Source organism: Phyllobates terribilis, unplaced genomic scaffold (genome assembly GCF_046119375.1).
Source record: "Phyllobates terribilis strain yellow unplaced genomic scaffold, ASM4611937v1 Scaffold_13__5_contigs__length_258822181, whole genome shotgun sequence".
Classification (NCBI taxonomy): Eukaryota; Metazoa; Chordata; class Amphibia; order Anura; family Dendrobatidae; genus Phyllobates; species Phyllobates terribilis.
The window spans coordinates 70,203,198-70,225,964 of record NW_027362773.1 but is presented as its reverse complement, the minus strand read 5'-3'; the positions used below and the strand labels follow the sequence as shown (position 1 = coordinate 70,225,964).

Genomic DNA, 22,767 nt, shown 5'->3' with positions numbered 1-22,767 from the left:
GCTAGAAACACCAGCCGTCAGCCGCCCCAGAAATGGCGCATCCATAGGATGCGCCAATTCTGGCACTTAGCCTCGCTCTTCCCACTGCCCTGTAGCGGTGGCAGTGGGGTAATAGGGCTGGGGTTGATGTCAGCTTATAATGCCAGCTGACATCAAGCCCAGGTTAGTAATGGAGAGGCGTCTATAAGACACCCCCATTACTAACCCCATAGTCAAAGTTACAAAAAAACACAAACACCCAGAATAAAGTCCTTTAATTGAAATAAACACACAATTCTTTATTGTTCTAAATTAAACCATACTTACCATCACGCCCATTCCAGCTGAAGCCAACGATCTCCTGCAATAAAAGAAAAATAATAAAGCAACATCATCCTTACCTTTCAATGGTTCCCAGGACAGCTCCAGCTCTGCTACATCGAGATGACAGGCTGGACCGCAGCAGAACGCTGCCATCCAGCCTGTCATCCCGCAGACACTGAGAAGCGCAGGCATGCTTGCGCTCCTCAGTGTCTCTCTGTGACGTCATCCAGATGAGCCGAGTTCATGTCCAATGAACTCAGCTCACCTCATGCACGTCACTGACAGCGTGGGAAAATGCTCCTGCACTCAGCGCTTCAGCGTGAGAATTCTCCCACGCTGTCAGTGACATACATGAGGTGAGGTCATGTCCAATGAACTCAGCTCACCTCATGCACGTCACTGACAGCGTGGGAAAATTCTCACGCTGAAGTGCTGAGTGCAGGAGAATTTTCCCACGCTGTCAGTGACGTACATGAGGTGAGCTGAGTTCATTGGACATGACCTCGGCTCATCTGGATGCCGTCACAGCCAGACACTGAGGAGTGGAAGTATGCCTGCGCTTCTCAGTGTCTGCGGGATGACAGGATGGATGGCAGCGTTCTGCTGCGGTCCAGCCTGTCATCTCGATGTAGCAGAGCTGAAGCTGTCGTGGGAGCCATGGAAAGGTAAGGATGAGGTTGCTTTATTATTTTACTTTTATTGCAGGAGATTGTTGGCTTCAGCTGGAATGGGCGTGATGGTAAGTATGGTTTAATTTAGAACAATAAAGAATTGTGTGTTTATTTCAATTAAAGGACTTTATTCTGGGTGTTGTGTTTTTTTAAATACTTTACTAGAAATTCATGGTGGTCATGTCTAATATTGGCGTGACCCCATGAATTTCGGGCTTAGGGCCAGCTGATAATGCCAAGCTGGCCTTAACCCCTTTATTAGCCAGTGAGCCACCACACCAGGGCCCTGGATGAGTTGGGTACAGCGCCAGAAGATGGCGCTTCTATGAACGCGCCATTTTCTGGGGCGGCTGCGGACTGCAATTTGCAGCGGGGGTGGCCCAGAAAGCTTGGGTCTCCCTGCGCTGCGGATTCCAGCCCCCAGCTGCCTAGTTGTATCTGGCTGGGCACAAAAATAGGGCGAAGCCCCACGCATTTTTTTTTTTAATTATTTCATGAAATTCATGGAATAATTAAGAAAAAAAGGGCTTCCCTATATTGTTGTGTCCGGCTAGGTACAAATAGGCAGCTGGTGGTTGGGGGCAGCCCGTTCCTGCCTGCTGTACCTGACTGGACACAAATATAGGGCGAAGCCCCACATAATTTTTTTTTAATTATTTCATGAATTTCCTGAAATAATTAAAAAAAAATTGACGTGGGGCTTTGCACTATATTTGTGTCCAGCCAGGTACAGCAGGCAGGAACGGGCTGCCCCCAACCACCAGCTGCCTATTTGTACCTGGTTGGACACAACAATATAGGAAAGCCCTTTTTTTCTTAATTATTCCATGAATTTCATGAAATAATTAAAAAAAACAAAACGTGGAGCTTCTCCCTATTTTTGTGTCCAGCCAGGTACAACTAGACAGCTGGGGGATGGAATCTGCAGCGCAGGGAGGCCCAAGCTTTCTGCCCCCCCGCTGAAAATTGCAGTCTGCAGCCGCCCCGGAAAATGGCGCGTTCATAGAAGCTGGATGCTGTACCTGGCTGGCATACAAAAATATGGCGAAGCCCACGTCAAAAGTTTTGGGAAAAATTAATTAAAAAATAAATAATAATTTAGGGACTGCATCTTTATTAACTCCTCAAATGTCATTTAGTGTTAAAATAAAGGATTTATTTAAAAAAAAAATGGCGTGGGATCCCCCATAATTTTAGTCTCTAGCGGAGGTTAAGCAGACGGCTGGGGCAGATGTTTGAAGCCTGGGAAGGGGGTAAAACCCACGGAGCTTCCCAGGCTACTAATATCAGCCCCCAGCTGAATACCTAGCCTTTACTAGCTATTAAAATGGGGGACCCCCCCAAAAAAAATGACGTGGGGTCCCCCCTATTTTAATAGCTAGCAAAGGCTAGGCAGACAGCTGGGGGCTGATATTAATAGCCCAGGAAGGGTGCCATGAATATTGGCCCCCTCCCAGGCTAGAAACACCAGCCGTCAGCCGCCCCAGAAATGGCGCATCCATAGGATGCGCCAATTCTGGCACTTAGCCTCGCTCTTCCACGCTGCCCTGGTGCGGTGGCAGGGGGTAATAGTGGTGGGGTTCATGTCAGCGCCAGCTGCCATGAAGCCCAGGTTAGTAATGATGGGCGTCTATAAGACACCCCCATTACTAACCTACAAAGTGTTAAAAAGAAAAAACACACACTACACCCAGAAAAAAATAATTTATTTGAAATAAAACACACCATTTTATTTAATTCTTAGTTTACTAAAAATAATAGTTGCGTGTCCACGTTCCTGCGCTGATCTCCCATGCACAGCTGTCACATCTGGAGATGGTGACAGCTGTGCATGGCTGCTGTAAGCTCACGCTGCCAGGAACACGTCCGCTCCCGGCAGCGGGAGCCACTGACTGAGGTCACCGGAGTGCATTCAGGCAGCGCAGCTCCGGAGACCTCCTTTACGGCACTGCTGTACCGTGGGAATTTCTCACGATACAGCAGGGCCGTAAAGGAGCTAACCGGAGCAGCGCTGCCTGAACTCCGGTGAACCCTTACGGCCCCGTCATTCTAGCGGCGGCAGCGGTTCAGAGCGGTCACATTCTATGTGGCTGCTCTGAACTGGAGATCTTCGTGGGACACTCGTGGACTACTACGGAGGGGTAAGGATAAGGTTGTGGTTTATTATTTTATATTTTATTACAGGAGATCGATGGCTTCGGGGAATTAGGTGTCTAGGTGAGTATAGGTGTAGTTTTTTATTTTTTACTTTATTTTAGGTGGCGATCGGCGGGGACAGGTAATGTATGAACTAATTTCTTTTAGGTAACCACTGGCCACCAATGACATGTATTTAACATTTATTGGGGACACAGTAGGGCAATTTAAATAGCAGGATCAGGCTGATGGGAACTACTGCTCTCATCGAGCTGATCCTGCTGGCAGGAGTGGACGGGGGACAGACATAGGCCGATGGGAGTAGTAGTGTCACATCGGCCTATGTCTGCCTGCACGCACAGACACCGCGCACACCCGCACAAACATCGCACACACACCCCGCACACACACCCCGCACACACCCGCACAAACATCGCACACACACATCGCACAGACACTGCACACACCCGCACAAACATCGCACAGACACCGCGCACACACACCCCGCACACACACTAATCATGACGGGTCTGGGAGGTGAGGCTGACCTGTGCGGCCGTGGGAAAGTTCATGTGAGTTCATGCAGTCAAGCATGAACTCACATGAACCCTCTGAGGGCACCGCGGCGACTTCAAATGAACAGCTGATCAGCATCACCTGATACCTCAGCTGTTCATTTGAAATAACCGGCGGGAAAGCGCAGCACAGAACGGGAAAGCCGACGGTGAAGTCTTTTCACTGCCGGCTTCCCCGCCCGGGTCCTTCGCTCCTTGGTGCTGCGCTCCCCGCCCGGTCCTAATTTACGATTGGGATTGGAGGTGGCGAGGGGAGCGGAGGATCGGGGTGGGAGGCTGCGGGGAAGCAGTATGGGGCTGTGTGATTGTTTAAAAGCCGCCGGCTTTTAAACAATCAGGAGAATTCTCCCCCGCTGGGATGGCATTCTGATGACAGGCTGGATCGCGCTGCCATCCAACTTGTCATCCTTCACAGACACTGCAGAGCGCAGGCATTATGGGAACTTCCGATTCCGGTATCCGATATTGTAAAAGTATCGGAATTAAGTATCGGAATTCCGATACCGCGAATATCGGCCGATACCCGATATTACAGTATCGGAATGCTCAACACTAGTCATTGGCATTCCTGATCTTTTTAGGTGATCTGGATCATTTGGCTCCAATCCTGAAAAAGAGACGACTCTTTCAGATCCCTACTAAATATGTGTTCACCAATCACCAGTAGGTGAACTCATATTTTAAGATAAAATCATTGCAGTTGGATGTGGATGAAATCCAATCCATCAATAGTTGCAATACTTCTTCAGACATATGTAATGTTTTATACCCGGACAACATGACTTTGGCAACCCTTAGGCAGTTTTCACATGAACGTATGCAAAATTGTCCGTTCTTCGTCCAGAAAAAAAATGACATTTTTGCATGCATATTGTTTTCAGTCTGTCCAGTTTTCTACATCTGTGTGCTATCCGTTTGTCTTTTTTTTTTTTTTACATCAGTGTGCTATCCATATATTAGTTTTGTACAACATGCATTATGGCATGCCGTTTTTACATGAACAATTTAATAAGTAAAGGTCAATTGCAGTTTTCTATCTTTTAATATCCTGTAATGGATCCATGAAAAACGCATAGCATATGAATGGTAACCAGTATGTGATCCATTTTTTGCACAATCATTGATTTGCAATGGGTGGATCAATGTAGTACATGCTGTGATTTTTTTTTTTCAGCAGATTATTTTTATTGAGGAAATTTTACAATAATAGGGAAGGGAGAAAAAAAGGACAAAACAAAAAAAAACACTATATATCAAACAACCAATATATATATATAAATGGAGGAATGAGAGGAAAGAGGAAAAGTTAGGTAAGTGGGGAAGAAGGGGGAACCGGTGAAGGAAGGATATATAAAGGGAAAGAGGATCAAAGGGTGATATATAGGTCACTAAGAATACACTTTTACTTCAATTACATTACTAACTTGTATAAGATGTAACTGTTATAAAGCTGAAAAAACTATTAAAACAATACATATATAGTATTCTGGTCCAGTTTGATCTGTGATTTTTTATTTATTACATGCAGACCACGGATGTTTAAAACACTCATCTGAACAGTCCATTGGGCTAAGTTCCCAGAATGAGTATTTGGTATTTTTTGATGCTTCAGATTTTCTGCAGCATTTCTGTACCAATTAACTAAATTACATTTTATGTAACTGTCTAGACACACATGATCAAAATGCCCACTCTTCCTTGCAGTAGCGCTCTAAATGTGTCAGATTGCAAGGGCATCTCCTGGATACAGCTCTACTCAGGTCACCCACAGATTTTCAATATGGATTCAGGACTGGGCTCTGGCTTGGCCATTCCAAACCTTTGACCTTCTTTTGGGGAAGGCATTATTTTGCTGTTTTGGAGGTATGCTTAACGTCCTAGTCATGCTGAAAAGTGAAACTCATCTTCAGCTTTTTTAGCAGATGCCTGAAGATTTTGATGCAAAACTGACTGATATTTGGAACGGTTCATAATTCCCTCCCCCTGCCGAAAAATAGCCCCAAAGCATAATGCTGCCTCCACCATGCTTCACGGTGGGTATGGTGTTCTTTTGGTGATGCACATTGCTGGCTTTGTGCCAAATATAGCTTTTAGAATTAGAGCCAAAAAGTTTAACCCTGGTCTCATTAGAACATAACACATTTTCCGACATGATTTTGGCTGACTTGATGTAGATTTTGAAAAACATAGCCAAGCTTGGATGTTTTTCTTTGTGAGAAAAGACTTCCATCTTGCCACCCTTCCCCACAGGCCAGACGTGAAGAATACGGGAGATTGCTGTCACATACAATACACAACCTGTACTTGTCAGAATTTCCTGCAGCTCCTTTAACCCATTTATGACCTTAGACTTATACATATTTCCAGGTGGCCTGGTACTTACCGACTTTGGCCGTATGGATACGTCTAGGCGATTTTTCGCACAGAGAGGCTTTGCGTGCACGATCACCGCTGGGTGTCAGCTGATTCTGACAGCTGACACCCGGCACTTTAATCCCCTAAATGCTGCGATCGCAGCATTTAGCAAGCAGGCAGAGGGACAAAAGTTCCTCTGCTCTTGGATCGATGACCCCTCAACGTCATTGCGGGGTCCTGATCATTGCATGGTGACTCAATGTCATCATGACAACATCCAGACACTAGCAGGGTAGCTAGATCATGCACAGTGCATGACATAACCATCTTGTGGCCGCAGGGCTGACAGCTCTAAGGCATAGCAGTGCGCCTGCATTGCTATGCCTTATAACAGCGATCAGCCTGCAGAAAGTGAAAGTCCCATAGTGGGACAAAGTTAAAAAAAAATATTTTTGAAAAAAATCACAAAATAATAAAAAAACATAAAAGATATATTGTACCCAGAAATAAATATTATGAGAAAAAAAACAATAAAAGTACACATATTTAGTATCGCCGCGACCCGACCTATAAAACTGTCCCACTAGTTGACCCCTTTAGTGAACACTGTTAAAGCATAGTTTTTTGCCTCCTTTTTTTTTTTTAAATCATCTTCCCACCGACCAAAAAGTGGAATAAAACGCGATCAAAAAGACGAATGTAAATAAAAATGGTATTGCTGAAAACGTCATCTTGTCCTGCAAAAAACAAGCTACCATACAGCTCTGTCAACTGAAAAATAAAGTTATAGCTCTCTGATTAAAGTGGTAAAATAATAATTAATTTTTCTACAAAAAAGTTTTTAATGTGTAAAAGCACCAAAACCTAAAAAAAACATATATAAATGGGATATTTCTGTAATCGTACTGACCCAAAGAATAAAGCTGCCTTACCAATTTTACCATATGGGGACGGCATAAAAAAATACAATCCCTGAATTGTTGTTTTTTGTTTATTCTGCCTCTCAAAAATTGTTATAGAAAGTGATCAAAACATGTCATGTGCTCAAAAATGGTACCAATAAAAACTTCAACTTGTCCCGCAAAAAACAAGCCCTCACATGACTCTGTTGGCAGAAATATGGCAAAATTATAGCTCTAAAAAAAAATGCAAAAACTAGTTTTTGCAAAAAAATAGTGCCTTTAAAGTAGTCTAATCACTTATACTGCATGAGAAACGGCATAAAAAATCAAACCAATTCTTCACCTTTTATTAATTTGTTCATTCTGCCTCCCAAAGATCGTAGTAAGGCTCGGTGCATGTTTACACTCCGCTGTGTGCTTATACCGGGGTTTCCATGTAAATCTCTGAAATATGTGGTTCAGACAGAACCCCCCACGGAAGATTCCCTATAATGAGGCAGATGGAGGCACTGTGGACGCCGTCTGCCCTGTGATCCGGCAGTGTATGTCTTTTTAGGCGTGCATAAAAGTGCCATCGACCACCGTTTTGTGCACCTCTGAAAAGACAGCGCTGAACAGAGGCCAGACGGAGTCCAGAGTAACTCTGCTGCCTCACTATAGTGAATGGGGGTTTCATCTGAATTTCGTCACTTGCAGATTTAAATGGTAACCCGGAAAGCCTTGCTCATCGTAAAGCACAGGATAAATGGGAACATTTTACATAACATTTTGGATCACAATAAAAGCTTCGACTCAATCCACAAAAAAATCAAGTCCCAACTCAGGTCCGTCATCTGTTAACGGAAATATAGGGGGCTTCCACGTTACTGGTAGCACAAAGGCTCTGGAAAAGCGAAATTTCCCTTTCCCCCCAAAAAGAAATTAAGCAAATTCTGTGCATCCAAATACCCCCCTCTCTTCTGAGCCCCACAGTGTGCCTAAACCGCAGTTAGCGTCCACATATTTGGAATTTCTGTAACAATGAGAGCCCACCTAATTTACAGGTGCGTGTCTCCAGGAGCACGAGCTGGGCATAATGTACTGGTCACTACAACATACTGGTCACTACAATGGCAGTTTGTAATTTTCACTCAGCAACATCCACTGCTGCTTGTTTCTGGAAAACACCCATGGTCAAAATTGTCACTACACCTTTAGATAAGTTCCAAAGGGCTATAATTTCCAAAGTGGGGTCACTTGAGAGGGGATTCCGCTCTTCTAGCACTCAGGGGCTCTGTATATGGAGTCTGCAAACTATTGTATGAAAATCTGTGCTCCAGGAGGAAAATAGCACTCTGTCTCTCCCGAATCTCGCTGTGTGGCTAAGCAGTACTGTACAGCCTAATATACATTCAGAAGAAATTGTGTGACAAATTTTGGTGCCATTTTTACCCATTTTCCAGTGTGAACATTTAAAATCTGGGGCTAAAACAAAACTTTGGTGGTTAAAATGTAATTATTCTTTCTTCACCGCCCAATGGTATAAAACTCTGTGAGGCACATGTGGTATCAACATGCTCATTGCACGCCTAGATGAATTCAATGAGAGGTGTAGTTTGTAAAATGAGGTTTCTTATGGGGGGTTCTGCTGTTCTGACACCTCAAGGGCTCTGCCAATGTGACATGGCACGTCAAATCAGTCCAGCAAAATCCGAACTCCAATATGGCGCTCCTTCCCTTCTGAATTTTCCCCTGTGCCTCAAAAGTTGTTTTCGACCACATACTCAGGAGAAATTGTGCTACAAATTTTGTGGTCCATTTTCTCCTGTTATCCTTGTGAAAATGAAAAAATTGGGGGCTAAAACAACATTTTTGTGGGAAAAATATATTTTTTTCCATTTTCATATATCAATGTTGTAAAACTCTATGAAGCCTTTGTGGGTTGAAGGTGCTCACCACACATCTAGATAAGTTACCTAAAGGGTCTAGTTTCCAAAATGGTGTCACTTGGGGGGGGGGGGGGTTCACTGTTTAGGCACATCAGAGGCTCTCCAAATGCAACATGGCGTCCGCTAATTATTCCAGTAAATTTTGCATTCAAAAAGTCAAATGGCGCTCCTTCCCTTCCGAGCCCTGTAGTGTGCCCAAACCGTAGTTTCCCCCCACATATTGGGTATCGGCGTCCTCGGGAGAAATTGCCCAACAAATTTTGGGGTTCATTTTTTTTCTTCCACATTCCAAAAATTTCTGTGAAGCACCTGAAGGGCTAATAAACTTCTTGAATGTGGTTTTGAGCACCTTGAGGGGTGCAGTTTTTAGAATAGTGTCTCTTTTGGATATTTTCTGTCATATAGACCCATCAAAGTGACTTCAAATGTGTTGTGGTCATTAAGAAAAATGGTTTTGTAAATTGTGTTGGAAAAATGAGAAATCACTGATCAACTTTTAACCCTTATAACTTCTAACAAAAAAAAATTCAAAAATTGTGCTGATGTAAAGTAGACATGTGGGAAATGTTATTTATTAACTATTTTGCGTCACATATCACTCTGATTTAAGGGCACAAAAGTTTGAAAATTGCTACATTTTCGCCAATATTCTGTTTTTTTCATATATAAACACAAAAATATCTAACAAATTTTATCACTATCATGAAGTACAATATGTCATGAGAAAACATTCTCAGAATCAGTGGAATCCGTTGAAGTGTCCCAGAGTAATTACCTCATAAATTGACACTAGTCAGAAATGTAACAATTGATGGGGTGAGGCTTTAATGATGCTGTAGGCCCCTTTGCAGCCTCTTGGGCCAATTTTCTTCTTGTCTCTTCATCAATTTTTTAGGGAAATCCAGTTATAGGTAATGTACGGTAATTGTTATGCCAAATTTAAGCAACTTCTTGATGACAGTCATTGCAGCATTTGCGCTATGTGTGAACCTTACCCTGCTGTTGCAGACTTACATACAGTATGTGTTCTCATTAAAAAGAGGGTGATAAGCTGCTGTCAGACACCTCTTATCTGCCAGGAGTACAATCTAGCATATCAATCCTTCTTTCCATCAGCATCTGCTGGTAGCGGACATTTGAACACCCAATACACTGTACATGGTTGGTCAGCTCCTTCAAAATTATTATTCTAATTACTTTAATGTAGCCAAGATATGATGTTAGAAAATGGGCAACTCCAGGGGATGTGGACCTGGTACATATGGCAACAGTCCAGTAACAGTGCAGTAATACAGGCCTGTGGACACTGTGGGAGGGCTACATAGAAGGTAAATATGACTTTACAAAGTCATTTTGGTAATGTTTCAGGACTTGCTGTATATCTCATTATTAGACACATTCTGTACTATTAAATAATCCTTTTTTATTTACCTATAGGTTAAGGCAAAAAATTATGACAAGGTGGAAAAGGTAAGTCTGATCTGCTTTTCCCATTCTTAGCAATAGTATTTTAAACATAAAGCTGCTTATACTGTATTCATACACAATGGAGCATATTTATTAATGCACTGACTGTACATCCACATAGTGAAAATGCAGCAAATCCGCTTTGTTTTTACAGTGCCAACACAGTGCATGAGATATAAGACGTTAAGAGCTGCAAATTTGACATCTGCAGCATATCAATGTATTGTTCAGATTGCAAATCTATGCAATGGAAAGGGTTACATGTGTGGCTCTCCCACAACCCTATCCACGGTACGAAATTTCGCTAAGGATCTTTAGAAGAGTGGCTGAGGTTGTGTGATTTAGTTATCTCATTCTGTTGGCATGTTGGACATTTTACCTGATGCCAACATGTTTGATAATTTAAAATAGATGATTTTCTAATGTAATTATGTACCTCCATAGCCATAGTTGTTATACGCACAGTGCAATTAATAAACTTACCAATTGCTGCCTTCTTCCACCTGTTCTGATCCTCTTGTGCACCACGTGACTGCAGTTGTGACAAGCCGCATCTCACAGCATTGTCTACGTAGACCTTAAGTTGCCTTTTTCAATGTTAGTCTAGGAGAGTCTTGTTGTGAGTCTCGTAGACTTACATTTACAAAGTGGCTTTCTGACAAGATGCTGTGTGAGCCCGCTAGTAAGAACTGTAGTCACGCAGTGCAAAAAATACTGGAACCACGCTGGGAATGGAAGAAGGCAGGGATCTGTAAGTATTTTAATACAATGGCTAACCGAGTAGTTAATAAAAAAATTGTCAAAGTGCTACTTTTTTTAGATCATTTTCAAAAATGTCTAGAAAGGCACAAAAAGTGGGTTCAACGCATCATAAATCTGACATATGGCATGTACACCCGCTGGTTACTGCAATTTGATGTCATGTTCTCCAGCATTTAGTTTAGTAATCTTCATTATTTTAACCTTAAAGGAAGCAATAGGTTTGAAAACTGAAATCCCACATGACTTCAGATCTTTACAGCTTATGGAAAATGGAATGGGTAACTCGTAATAAGACGGTGTATACAGGAGACCCATGTTTCTTCAGTGAACATTATTCAGTCTTGTGTTAGCAGGTGCTATGGTATTTTAAAGGTAAACTGTTTGCTGATTCATGGTGCTCAAGCCGCGGGTAACATGAAACAGATCCTAGCTGCACAATTGCAGCCACGTATGTTTTACTCTGAAACACTCCGGCATTTCAGAAAAAAATTATACTTTAAAGATCCAGCCTGGGACCATAGCGGAGAAAACCTAAACAGAAAAGAAATACCAATGGTATGAAAGTATTTAATGGCCAAACAATGCCACATGACTAACAAGTATACCCAAAAAATATATTAAAAGGCAAAATCAATATAATGTAAGAACGCGCGTTGGAGTGGTGTGAGGGGATCGACAGTGTGTTTATTTGGTGGTATGTGTTATATTTTTCTGCTGCACCAGTAGCTTCTTCATCATAATTTATTATTATCAATAATTGTGGCTGTTTATACATTTGGTCTTAGCAAGAACTATTTGAGGATTTTTCCTCACATTATATGGTGTATATACTTTCCACTTGGATACTATAATTCTTACTATATATTTTGGGATATATATTATCATTCTTATTCATGCACATTGCACTTATTTGAATATAATTGATTATTTATTCATAGCATTTGGTATTTTTATAACAAAAAAATGTATTCCTGATTTATTCTATTTATGCATTGCATTTTCTATCAGCATTTTACATGTCATATTTCGTGGTTTTAATTGTGTGTTGTGTTTGTATTTTATCTTGTCTGTGATCATGACTTAATAAATCTCTTACATTATATTGATTTTGCCTTTTTTTTAATACATTTTTTAGGTTTTGGACCTTAGCCATGCTGAGAATAGCCGGCCAGGGGTGGTGCTGGAGTTGACTCATCTCCGGCTAAGGTCCCCAGCTGGATTATTAAAGTATATGTTCTTTGAAAAGCAGGAGCGTATCAGAGAAAAATATACTTGGATGCAATCACGCAACCTGGCTCTGATTCATGCTACTCATGGTTTGGGCAGGATGAATCAGATGATAGTCCAATTTAATACTTGCATTAAAGTGAACCTAAGTTTGGCCAAGACGAGTCATTTTGTCATCGACCCTCTCTCTATCTGCAGTTATTTCAGAGATGTCTGATGAAAGTCTTACACATAGATCTGTGGAAATGTTATGTGTCTTATGTGCGTGAGACCAAAGGGAAGCTTCCAAGTTACAAGTAAGTATCATCATGGTCCTTCTATGTTTCGTAAACCTATGGTAAGACCTTGGGTCTTCTATGTCTGTCAGACCAGTAATTTCAAGGTTTTGGGCTCGATCCAAAGTCTGTAACAAGACCTCCCAACTAGCACATGTCTTACGTCACTGCTGTATTTTTTAATTTGGAGAGGGTCCATTGGGCACACCAAGTCTGACTGTGATTGCAACTTCTCAACTTTATAATTATGACCCTTCAAAGTACTCCACTTTTGAGTCTGACTCGTAGATTTGATATCTCTAGTGTGACTGACTGGAGTGCAACAATTAACATTGCTTTTCTGAAACTATAGACCTGTTTATGAAAACTGCACATTATCTATACTCACTAGGGTGCTTGCGTGACCATCACTCCATTCACTTCTATTGGTGCGATAGTGCTTGAGTGGTCACACATGCACACTACCACTTTGCTCATATGGAGGCACAGGATCTAATGTTTTTGAGAGTGGGGGTCTCAGTGGTCTCAACCATATTGTTCAGATATTTATCACCTTTTTTGTGGATAGGTGATTAACGATGTTGGTGGGATAACCTCTATATACTTACACAGCGGATGCTGATCCTGTAAAGAGAACCCGTCAGATCACATTACACGTTTAAAGTTTATTCATGTGTTGCAGTGATGTAATGTTACATCCAAAAGTGGAAATTGAACTTAGATACTGCCACTCGCCTTCTGCAACTGCACCCGGACTAGTCCAGCAAGGCTTTTCTTCACCAAGACTAATCCAGGCCATTAGCTGCAGTCTCCTGCCGTGCCCGAACCCTCTCAGCTCACCTCCGGTCCTTACTACTGGCCCAGGCCCAGGTGACCTCCCTGGATCTCTGCTCCCTTCTCACAGCTGTTCTCTGTAATTGGCTTTGCCAAAGTGCTTGCTTTGGGATTGGGACTCTATGAGCAAAGTCACGGCAGGGTAACAGAGATGGGGCCATTTTATATGGGGGATTTTTCACATTACTTCCACACCTGTAAAAATTATAACCTGCTCTATCGAAGAATATTTTGGCATGTATGGCACTTGAAAGTGTCTGTATAACAGCACACCAACGCCAGGCACAGGAGCTCTAAATCTGTCCTTTGTGCTGGTCGGTCAGTTGAAGAGCTACATGGAGCAATGAGCTGGCCAGCTTGGTAAGTAATGGTCAGGACCACCCACACAACTACATTTTATCGTTTTATGTACGACCCTTTTTATTAAATACTGCCCCTGTACTATTTTGAAAACAACCATCCTGACTTCAACATAAAAATGTAAAGTAACATAGGCTCAAGTTCCCAAAATGTGCGTGTGTGTGTCTGCACACTTAGGAATAATGGGTGGGAGGTGACTTTTACCAAAATGATCTTTATTTTGTGGATTTTTGCCACTGATTTCACCTTTTGCATTATAGATGAAAAAGGTGTAATTGTAAAGGTGTAATAGAAAAGCAGTAATTTCTCTGGCAGTAGATCATGTATCTCAGCATGTGGATCTTTCTGTGGATACAGTTGAGGGTTCATGGCAAAATCCAGTGCTTTCCTCCCACACGATTTACATCCTGCACCCTTAAATATGACGGCTTTTTCTCCATGTAGCTTTTAAAGTAAAAACATTGAGTGATTGTACAGAACATCATTAGACTTGCAAGGGGCTAAATTGCAGCAGTTATCATCAACATTTTGCTTGCTTTTTCTTCTCTTTCAGGGAAAAAATGGCACAGGCTTATGACTTTGCTCTCGATAAGATTGGCATGGAAATCATGTCCTACCAGGTAATTGCTTTCTGTTCTTAATCCAAAAACAAAAAGTCTGTGGACATTAAAACTATTTTCAATTATCCCCCTGTTCCCAGGTGTAGTTTGTTTTTCATTAAAACAAAAAAAATGGAATACTCCTCCGCTCTGGCTGCAGCGTATTATGGCTCCAGCACTGCTCCTCTGTTATTGTCTGCAGCGCTTACATCATGTTTACAGTGCTGCAGCCAATCAGCGGCCCTTGTTATCAACTCTGGCAGAGACGCTGAGCTCATTGATTGTCAACATGATGTCAGCGCTGCAGACAATAACAGACCCAGGGAGCAGAGCCAGAGTACTGGACCAGGGGAGGATGTGTAAAGCAATGTTTGTTTGTTTTTTCTTACACAAACAGCTGCTAGGGACAGGGTTTTTCTGAAAATGGGAAACCCCTTTAGTTACTGTTGGACTAACTGTTTTTCTTTATTTGCAGATATGGGTTGATTACATCAACTTTTTGAAAGGAGTGTAAGTATACGCTATGTGATTTCTAAAATCGTCACTGCTAAGTCATCATTGACCCCAACATACCAGCTAAAATAGATATATCAAGGACCTTTGGTAGCTTTCAGGGTGGTCCTTATTAACTTCAGTGTTTTAGTTGGTGCTTTTTAATAGGTTTAGGGCTGCAAACCCTTCATAGTTAGAACAACAAAGGGTTTTAGCTAATATTGAAACAATTATTGGCTGAGGTTATTTATCCTGTTACAATCCAGCTTCTAACACGCCGCCATAACATGGACTCGTGATCAATGTTTCACCTTTCATATTCTCGTGCATAATTCATTTATATAAAAAGTTTGTAATAATTATTACACATCTTCATGTTGTGCTGGCCGGGTTCCCATATACATCATTGGGACTGTAATGCACATTTGCTGATTGGACTCCTCCTGTAGCTATGCACAGTCCGATACAGAAAGTTAATCCGAGCCATATGCATGGAGCATCCTCATGGATAAGGCAGTGGGGATATTATAGAGCAGGAGTACACAGTTCATTTTCCGAGAGCGTAAATGTTGTGGAGGGCCGAACCAACACGCTGAATTTCATTTTGCTCAATATTATAGTTAATATTTTTTATCCTTAATATTGAGCAGAATTAAATCTGTTGACCAGGTGATACTACTTATACAATAGGGCTGCTTGTAACATGTATTCTTATCCGCATGGACAGGGGATAACTTCCTGATCGCTGGGGTCCGACTGCTGGGACTCCCATTGATCCCAAGAATCAGGACTCTCAAGAGCCCTGTATGAATGTAGAGGTGGTCCATCGTGCACACTCCCACTCCATTCATTTTACATATTTCCACAACAAATCTGCCACATGTGAATATATCCCAACTGATTCCAGCCTATTGAATTTTTTCTTTATAAAATTCCATTAAAGTCTATTAACAGGAATGTCTTTCTATAGTTTTTTTCTGTTAAACAATAGTATAATAGAGAGGAATGTTCTTTTAGTAATTGGCTTGCACTTTTTACAAGTAAAATAACCATGAATCTGGATTTTGCTTTATTTTGTACTGCCTTGGGCTTGATTTTGTCTTTTTGTGTACCGTCTTGAGCTTCTGCATGCAGCGAAGGATTAGAAGCTCTCTAGGGTCAAGTCTCCGTTCATACTGAATGATGGCTTTCAATACACTGGGTTGTTTGTTTGATTTCCTGACAATTAGGGAAGCCGTGGGATCCTACGCAGAAAATCAAAGAATCACAGCCGTCCGCAGGGTTTACCAGAGAGGTTGTGTCAATCCTATGATTAACATCGAGCAGCTCTGGAGGGATTACAACAAGTATGAAGAGGTAATGTGTGCAGCAGGGATTCTGAATGATCACAAGTGTCATTCAAGAGATGTAACCCACTCTTGTCTTCTCTACAGGGTATTAATATTCACCTAGCAAAGAAAATGACAGAAGACCGGAGTAGAGATTACATGAATGCCAGAAGGGTTGCAAAGGTAAGAATAGGTCAAGGATTATTTGGGCACTTTATTGATGTTTACCGAATCTTAGCTTTGAGCTTGAAATGGAATTAAAAAGGTTTCCAGTATTCTGTCTCCACACTGCGTTCCACCATTCAGTCACAGTATTCAGTACCCTGCGTCACACCTGACTGTACGTCATATCTGGGCTGTGAGATACAAGGGAAGCTGCAATACTAGATACAGCACATGGGCAAGAAAGGCGCTGTTTCTGGAGACAAAAAAATAGTTTCTTCTAATCCATGGATAAAGGATTATAATCCTTTAATTTAAAGTGCTACTTTTTTCTTTAATTTACACAGTTTTTACATTCTCTGTTCTAAGGAATATGAAACTGTGATGAAAGGATTGGATCGCAATGCTCCTTCGGTTCCCCCACAGAATACCCCACAGGAAGCTCAGCAGGTGGAGATGTGGAAAAAATACATTCAGTGGGAGAAGAGCAATCCACTTCGGACTGAAGACCAGACCCTTATAACAAAAAGAGGTGAAGTCTTATCACCTATAAGGAGAGCTTTCCTGTGCTTTTGTTATCCAACACTCTTATAGGATTACCTCATTCCCGCAAAGTACCGATTGCAGATAGTTTTCTGTATGTACAAGGAACTAAAGCAAAACCAAAGAATTTGTCTGGTTGATATAAGTGCAGTGTGTAGGTGCTCATTCACACTGGCCATTAACAATGGGACTAATAGGCATTTGAAAAAAAAAGTTTTTTAAGTGTAAAATAAATGTAGAAATAAAAAAAACCCCACAGTTTAATAATAATAAATGGTTTACTTGTGAACATGTATCACACATGGTGGGCATTATATACACAGCTCTGCGGGCTGTATCACACATGATGGGCATTATATACACAGCTGTGCGAGCTGTATCACACATGATGGGCATTATATACACGGCTCTGCGGGCTGTATCACACATGATGGGCATTATATACACAGCTCTGCGGGCTGTATCACACATGATGGGCATTATATACACGGCTCTGCGGGCTGTATCACACATGATGGGCATTATATACACAGCTCTGCGGGCTGTATCACACATGATGGGCATTATATACACAGCTCTGCGGGCTGTATCACACATGATGGGCATTATATACACAGCTCTGCGGGCTGTATCACACATGATGGGCATTATATACACGGCTCTGCGGGCTGTATCACACATGATGGGCATTATATACACGGCTCTGCGGGCTGTATCACACATGATGGGCATTATATACACAGCTCTGCGGGCTGTATCACACATGATGGGCATTATATACACAGCTCTGCGGGCTGTATCACACATGATGGGCATTATATACACGGCTCTGCGGGCTGTATCACACATGATGGGCATTATATACACGGCTCTGCGGGCTGTATCACACATGATGGGCATTATATACACGGCTCTGCGGGCTGTATCACACATGATGGGCATTATATACACAGCTCTGCGGGCTGTATCACACATGATGGGCATTATATACACAGCTCTGCGGGCTGTATCACACATGATGGGCATTGTATACACGGCTCTGCGGGCTGTATCACACATGATGGGCATTATATACACGGCTCTGCGGGCTGTATCACACATGATGGGCATTATATACACAGCTCTGCGGGCTGTATCACACATGATGGGCATTATATACACAGCTCTGTGGGCTGTATCACACATGCTGGGATTAGATATATGGCTCTGCTATGTCAGTGTACTCTTCCTTCGGATGTCTGTAATGCAGGGACATCTGAATGAAGCTTACACTGGCATAGCAGAACTGTCAGTGATCAGTGCACAGCAGCCTGATGATTACACTGCTGTGCTCTGAACACTCCGGAGACAGCGGCAGTTGTACTAGTAATCCCAGGCTACCGAGCTGTTCTCACCGCTGGAAGAAGTCACCTTCCCAGTCCTGATCTCACAGCAGCACTGTGACAGTGACTTCTCCATTGGTGAGAACAGCTCTGTAGTCTGACAGTAGTATAATGTCAGGCTGCCGATCGCCGCCCTAATATTCACCTCATCCTCGACCTCTGCTCAGTGTTCGCTGCATCACTGCACCTCCTGTCACCGCTCACACTGAACACTGTGAACTGTGACGGGGGAATTGCAGCTCAGATCATCGCTCTGGAGTACAAAAAAATGGTGCTTGGCTCCCCCCACAGCTGTGAACTGGACAACCCAGGAGGCGTGCGCGCAGGTCACAGTTGGAGGCAACCACAATGTAGTAGATGCGGCTGGACACGGACCGCAGTCTCCTATGTCCATGGGCTGCCATATTTGCGGTGTCTAAGTGTCAAGCTCAGACACTTACACACTAGCAAATAAAAATGTCAGCCTCTAGCAGCTGCGAGAAGAAATAATACATAAAAAAACTGTGAAAACACATTTCATTCTGTATTAAAAATAATGTATTATATAATCAATAATTATTAATACAAAATTAAAAATTGCGACACATTCCCTTTTATAAATTACATGTATGCCTAAATGATGCCACTGATAAATGCAACTCATCCTGAAAAAAACAAGCCCCCATATGACCGTTGCCTTAAAAATAAAAAGTTATGGCTTTTGGAACATGACAGTGAAAAGGCCAAAATTGTCTGTGACGCCAAGGGGTTAATCACCATATGTAGTTAGTACCATTGAATTGTAATTAAAGTGTTTTACACAATCTACACAGTAAGGGCCCTTATACACATTAGGTGACCTCTGACCTGCCTATTTTTACAGGACCAGACAACCATCTGATGTGTATGGGGGAGACAAAAATTGGGCAGTCAGAATTTCAAAGCTTGAGCCTCTTGTTTTCAGGGTAAATAATAACCCCTGCCGCAGATGTCTTGCACTGATTTTTCCCTCTCCCCATATATAACACCTGAACGCTCAGCTGAGCATTTTTCGTGTGTGGGAGTGGGGAGAGGTAGCTGCTGATGGGTTTCTCATGTGTATCACTAATACTGTATTGTAACGTCTCTCCTATTTACAATCCATGTCTTCTCTTTCAGTCATGTTTGCCTATGAACAGTGTCTGCTGGTTCTGGGACATCATCCGGACATCTGGTATGAAGCTGCCCAGTACCTAGAGCAATCCAGCAAGTTGCTTGCTGAAAAAGGGGTAAGCCCTTTTAATAAATGCTCATGCTACATATGATGTTTAGGGGTTTTTTCATCTTCACTTTACTTTTAAACACAACCCTGTGCAAAAGAAACTTTCACCAGTTTTTACTACCCAATCTATGAGCAGCATGAGGTAGGGGCAGAGACCCTAATTCCAGTGATGTGCCACTTACTGGGCTGCAGTTTTGATAGAATGCTTGTTTTATCTGCTGAAAATCTACCAGTTCTCTGAATGCTGAGCTGTGTACTGCTGTATGCTACTGATTGACAGCTTTCTGTGTACACTGTGCATAGGCAGAGAGTTGCCAAACAGGTGATATAGAGAGCCCCTGAATGTGGAGGATTAAATGGCAGCAGGTTTACTAGTCCTCTAGTGATAATGTACAGCAAGCAGCCCGGTACGTTGCTGGAATCAGGGTTTCTGTCTCTACGTTGCTCTTAGATTAGGAGGCACAAACCTGGTAACAGATTCCCTTTACATGAATACAAACAATGTCTACCATAGTGTGAGCTGCTCTTACCAAGCCCCCCCATGTATGACTTCTATTACTACTGCATCCAGTCTGTAAATGTGTTTATAAATATATGCAATTCAATGCTGATACAGATGCCTATCAATAAGCAAAAGGAAAAAATAGCATCAAATGTCTACAACTTATGTGTATATATATTTATGTATTATTTACTCATTTCTTTATATATTGCATTATTTTTAACCTCCGGGTCTGCGATTCACCCTGCCCACTTTCTCTGATACATTTGTATTTTTGATGTATTGTTAAACCTGCGGCACTGAATACTGGTCTTAACCTGCATTAATGTAATTTTCTTTTGTATTAGTCTCTCATAGCCTTGTATTATTTATATATGTTCTTTCTTGTAATTTCAGGATATGAACAACGCCAAACTATTCAGTGATGAAGCTGCCAATATTTATGAACGTGCAATTAGTACTCTGCTGAAAAAGAATATGCTGCTGTATTTTGCCTTCGCCGACTATGAAGAGGTTGGTGTGTGACAACTTCCATCACAATGTATAACCAAAACCTTCTCACTCATTCAATGCCCACCCACAAACAAGATCACAAGATTTCCACGCATAAGATCAACAGGCACATGTCAGGAACACCACTATTGGGGGATCAGACACAATGCTTGCATACTACTTTTGTTTGTTGAATAATTTTTTAGAAAGTTTAATAATGGAAATCTAATCTAAATGTTCTCATTGTAGAGCCGCATGAAGTATGAAAAGACGCACAGTATATATAATAGACTCCTTACCATAGAAGACATTGACCCTACATTGGTAAGCATTAGTGGCCCGCTTTCCATCATGAACATTCCTGTTTCTTTCATTTGTTCTAAAGAGTATGTCAGAAACTTCTGATTATATTTTACCAATATGCAATATATATTTAAATTATATGTGCATATTGATGGATAAGCAGTGCGTGTATGTATACATGTTCATGTGTAATATATATATAATATATATATATATATATATATATACATATACACAGGGTGGTCCAAAAGTAGGTGGACAGAAAGTGTAATACAATGTTCCTGTGCTGAGATAATCTGATCAATGTTTCCCTGCTGTGTACTGTGTAATGGCTGTGTCTGACCGTACAGGAACATGGTCTGATCATACCACATCTCCTGGGCAGGGGAGGAAACAAGGGACTATGCAAACATTACAGCACAGGATCACAGCTGATTCTTTCTTTGAAGTAAAACATTGTTTAAAAACAGGCAGGGAAATGTTTTACCTCACAATAAGAATCTGCTGTGATCCCCTGCTGTTCTGTCTGTATACTCTTTTGCTTCCTCCCCTGCCCAGGAGCTGTGGTATGATCAGACCATGTTTCTCAGACATTACACAGTACACAGCAGGGGCACATTTATAAGATTATCTCAGTACAGGAACATTTTATTACACTTTCTGTATACTAGATGGTGGCCCGATTCTAACGCATCTGGTATTCTAGAATATGTATGCGGCCGAACGGGTGCGACTAATCAGCGAAGCAGTGTTTAAATGGGTTGTGCACTACTTTAAATTAACCCCCCAATGTATCCCCCCGGGGCCCCTAATGAATTTTGTAATTACGTCATGTTGTCAATACTGCTTGTGACAATATCGCTGACCACGCACAGCCAGCACGTAATTCCCCCGGCTGCAGCCGGCTCTTGCTTCCGCTTACATCACGACTATTTGCGCTGATCAGCAGAGCGGTGTTTAAATTTGGTGCCAATATCGCTGATTGATCGCAGCCGTTGCTATAAAGTATTCTAATTTACTGAGATAATGACTTTTGTATTTCATTGGCTGTAAGCCACAATCATCAACATTAACAGAAATAAACACTTGAAATAGATCACTCTGACTGTAATGACTCGATATAATATATGAGTTTCACTATTTGTATTGAAGAACGGAAATAAATGAACTTTTTGATGATATTCTAATTTAGTGAGATGCACCTGTATGTCTATATAAATATGTTAAAAAAAATGTCATGTTATTATCTTTATTAGGTAAATAGTTGGGTGCTTTTGTATATCACTGATAGTCCCCTGGGAATAGACCAAAATAAAGAACTAGAGGAAATGTCATTATAAATTCCTAAATGCATTCAATTAGCAAATCACAATTGTATTGTCTAGGGAGGTAATCCCTATAGAATTAATATGGCTGCCAGCTTGTTACACTGACAGAACCTGTCCTAGACTGTTAGGACAGATGCCTCGACTCTTCCTACAAAGTTGGAAGCTACAATTGTCCAAAATGTCTTGGTATGATGAAGTATTAAAATTTTTCTTCACTAGAATGAAGGGCTCTAGGCCATTTGCCATAGCCAGACTCCCCCATCAGACTGCCACATGGAAAAGTATTATACCTCACTCCACAGATCGCATTTCTACTACTCCAGACTCCAGTAGCTGAATGCTTTACACCACTCCATCCGACGCTTGTCATTGTGCTTGGTGGTGTAAGGCTTGCATGCAGCTGCTCAGCCATGGAGCTACTGATGCACAGTATTTGTGCTGATATTAATGCTTGAAAGGGTTTAGACTGCAGTTATGGAGTCAGCCGGGCGTTGGTGACTTTTATACTCAGCAGCGCAGCATCCTCTGACCCCACTCTATAACTTTACGTTGTCTGCTACTTTGTGATTGAGTTGTTGTGGTTCCTAAATGTTTCCACTTT

At 41.8% G+C, this 22,767-nt stretch overlaps 1 protein-coding gene across 2 annotated transcripts in view; it reads left to right on the top strand.

Moving 5' to 3' along the window:
• CSTF3 (cleavage stimulation factor subunit 3) overlaps positions 1 to 22,767 on the top strand; it is a 119,732-nt gene that overhangs the window by 85,474 nt on the left and 11,491 nt on the right. For both annotated transcript variants that reach the window (XM_073658120.1, XM_073658121.1), the window contains 10 exons: positions 10,308 to 10,340; positions 12,525 to 12,622; positions 14,349 to 14,415; positions 14,870 to 14,904; positions 16,116 to 16,242; positions 16,320 to 16,397; positions 16,746 to 16,908; positions 19,439 to 19,548; positions 20,440 to 20,556; positions 20,785 to 20,859. In XM_073658120.1, the coding sequence (XP_073514221.1) occupies positions 10,308 to 10,340; positions 12,525 to 12,622; positions 14,349 to 14,415; positions 14,870 to 14,904; positions 16,116 to 16,242; positions 16,320 to 16,397; positions 16,746 to 16,908; positions 19,439 to 19,548; positions 20,440 to 20,556; positions 20,785 to 20,859 (903 nt within the window). The remainder of the gene's footprint in view (positions 1 to 10,307; positions 10,341 to 12,524; positions 12,623 to 14,348; positions 14,416 to 14,869; positions 14,905 to 16,115; positions 16,243 to 16,319; positions 16,398 to 16,745; positions 16,909 to 19,438; positions 19,549 to 20,439; positions 20,557 to 20,784; positions 20,860 to 22,767) is intronic.